The 2,988-nt window shown below is 53.3% G+C and overlaps 1 protein-coding gene across 1 annotated transcript; it reads right to left on the bottom strand.

Annotated features, from left to right (window-relative positions):
* Positions 1 to 968: 968 nt before the first annotated feature.
* LOC123187375 (sex determination protein tasselseed-2-like) lies at positions 969 to 2,399 on the bottom strand. The gene has a single exon (XM_044599227.1). The coding sequence runs from the start codon at positions 2,309 to 2,311 to the stop codon at positions 1,319 to 1,321; it is 993 nt and encodes a 330-aa protein (XP_044455162.1). The 5' UTR covers positions 2,312 to 2,399; the 3' UTR covers positions 969 to 1,318.
* Between the last annotated feature and the right edge of the window lie 589 nt (positions 2,400 to 2,988).

The raw sequence follows: 2,988 nt of genomic DNA, 5'->3' as shown, positions 1-2,988 counted from the left end.
ATAGCAAGCAACCATGTCTCTTTGTTTGTCTGTCTGTCACCACAAGTTGGTGATTGTGATACATAGTGCACTGGCAAAGTCTTACTCTTAGTCTGTCCACCGTTCTTCTTTCGTCAGGTTTGACATTCACAGTACTATACTACTCCCTCCGTTCCTAAATATAAGCCTTTTAAGATATTTCAAAATAGACTACGTACGGATATATATAGACATATTTTAGAATGTAAATTCATTCATTTTGCTTCGTATGTAGTTTATATTGGAATCTCTAGAATATTTTGGAATGGAGAAGTACTAGTCTACTTGTATTGCCACTTGCCACTGCAAAGTCTCCTGCCATCCCTCCGTTCTAAACTTGCTTTGTTCTGCAGTCGAGGCTTGATTCCTCCTCGTTTTCAGATTTTGTTCACTTGGAGGAAAGAAGTCAGGTGACAGGCCAATTTCCAACGCGTTGCTCATCGCACGAACCATTCAGTCAAGCAGATCCGGTGAACAAACAGCCACTGGTTACCAAGCTAATTAAGTACACACATGGGCGGCTTGGCTTGGCCTGGCCCAGATCGAATCGATCTTAGATTGATGTGACATTTGGTTCTAGCTTTAGATGATTTTCACTGCATTTTGAATTTTTTACTTAGGAGTAATCGCAAACACACGATGAAACATTCTGTGCCAGAATTTTTTACTTAGGAGTGTGTCAGTGGCTGCCTCCGACACTCAACGCCGTCAGTCCCGAACAGAATTTTGTACTACTGAATTAAACAATTCTTCTCGATTCTGCACGACGACGGTTTAAGCGCGAAGAAGAAAAACCAGCCAAATCCATAATTCATCGCATGAACCACTCTTCAGGCTGCCCATAATAAGAGTATTATAGGTAGTATCATGCATGCCAACTAAGCAAGTTTGATGAGGTGTCATAGAATTAAATAAAGAAAAAAAAAAGGCTTGAGTATCATACCGTCTCATATTAAATAATGTGCTACTTTGTGTCATGCATGGCAATAAATGTAGTCCTCCATGATACCAACTTATGATACTATGCATTAAAAATGTAGTATCATATACTAATATCATATGCATGATACTAATATATGCATGATACTCCCCATTACAACCAGCCTCAGGTCAAACAGATGGAATAAACACCAGCAGCTAATTACTCCTACTTACCACTAGTGCCAACCTATAATTAATTTAAGTACAGTTCATGCATGCGGCTTGGCCCACTCACTGGAGCTGTACTTGATTGCGACACTCGAGCGTACTACCCTCCAAGGCTCCAACTACATCTCAATCGGTTTGACTTAACCATCCATCACAGCCCGATGACGTTCCTGGAGGTGGTGACGCCGCCGTCGACGACGAGGTTGTGCCCGGAGATGTACCTCGACTCCTCGCTGGCCAGGAACAGCGCCGCCTCCGCGATGTCCCCCGCCCTCAGCGTCGGGCCCTTTAGCGTCGCCATGCCCCGCACCATCTCCTCCGTCTTCTCCACCTCCTCCGCGCTCACCGGTGCCGCCGACGCGCCCCCTTCTTCGGCCTCGCGATGGTGGCCATGGCGCCACGCGTTCACCAGCATTGACGTGGCCACGCCGAAGGGGGACACGCAGTTCACGCGGATGCCGTGCTCCCCGAGCTCGCAGGCCGCGTTCTTGGTCAGCCCCACCAGCGCGTGCTTCGACGCCGTGTACGCATGCGGGCCCATCCCGCCGAGCACGCCGGCCACGCTCGCCACCGACACGATGCTCCCGCCGCCACCACCGCCGCGGCGCTGCAGCATGGCCCGCGCCGCGTGCTTCATGCCGAGGGCCGCGCCGAGCGTGTTTACGCGCAGCACGCGGTCAAACTCGGCGGCGTCCAGGGACGCGATGCCGCCGCTCCTGGCGCCGTTGCTCGCTGGGGGCGCCTGCCGGCCCAGCACGCCGGCGTTGTTGCATAGCACGTCCAGCCGCCCATGCCGCGCCACGCAGCACCCGACGGCGCGCTCCACGTCGGCCTCCACCGACACGTCGCAGTGCACGTAGCTGCAGCAGGCGCCGCCCAGCGCGGCCGCCAGCGCCTCCCCGGCCGCGTCGTCGATGTCGGCGATCACCACGCGCGCGCCTTGACGGACGAACGCGCGCACGATCGCCTCCCCGATCCCGCGCGCCCCGCCGGTGACGATGGCCACCTTGCCCTCCAGCCTCCTGTGCTGCTGCTGCTGCACCAGCACGGCGGAAGCGGCGACGGCATTGTTGGTGACGGTGCCGAGAGCGACGGTGTCGGCTATGGGGGCCTTCTCGGCGGGCATGAAGTCGAGAGCGGTCATGGCTAACAAGGGCGGTGCGGTGATGATGTGTGGGACCTTCAGTTGCAGCTATGCATGGATGGATGGACGGGAGTGCAACGAGATCGAGCCGCACGGACGTTTTTATATAGGGGCCGGAGCGGCGGACCGGAGCCACGCGGACGCCGGTGGGGACGGCATTTGGCACCGTCTTCGTCTTCATGGGCCGCGTGTGCAGTGCATACACACGTAGCGGCTGTATCAATCCGTGTTAATCTGGTGGTGGTACTAATTCTTTTCTGTAATTCATTGCCGTTTGACCCTCATCTTCTCACCTACGTTCATGGCGACGGCGAGAGCGATGTGTGCATGTCAGACCGACGTCAGTGCTCGCTGCAAATATTATACAGTAACATATCCCGGGCTGGTCAAATGTTGCCAGGCTGTGGCCGTTCACACCATCCGTGTGATTCAGTTTCTTTGTACGTGTGCTGGATCATGAGGTCAAGAATCACCTTTTCTCCAAGTCATGGTTAACTACCGAGTAAAATATAGAGTAATCATCGTTTACCGAGCTGTCTCTTCTAATTATAGTCAGCTTAGTTAGTCTTGAACTTCCCTAAAAAAAAGTTAGTCTTGAACTGCACACTGGACCCTTGCAAGTTGCAAGGCTGAGAGCAACTCTAGTGGACTCCGCATCCCGCCCCGACCCGTAAAAT

The sequence above is a fragment of the Triticum aestivum genome, chromosome 2A (genome assembly GCF_018294505.1).
Source record: "Triticum aestivum cultivar Chinese Spring chromosome 2A, IWGSC CS RefSeq v2.1, whole genome shotgun sequence".
NCBI lineage: Eukaryota > Viridiplantae > Streptophyta > Magnoliopsida > Poales > Poaceae > Triticum > Triticum aestivum.
Note: the sequence above shows the minus strand (reverse complement) of the source record. Positions and strands in the feature narration are given on the sequence as shown.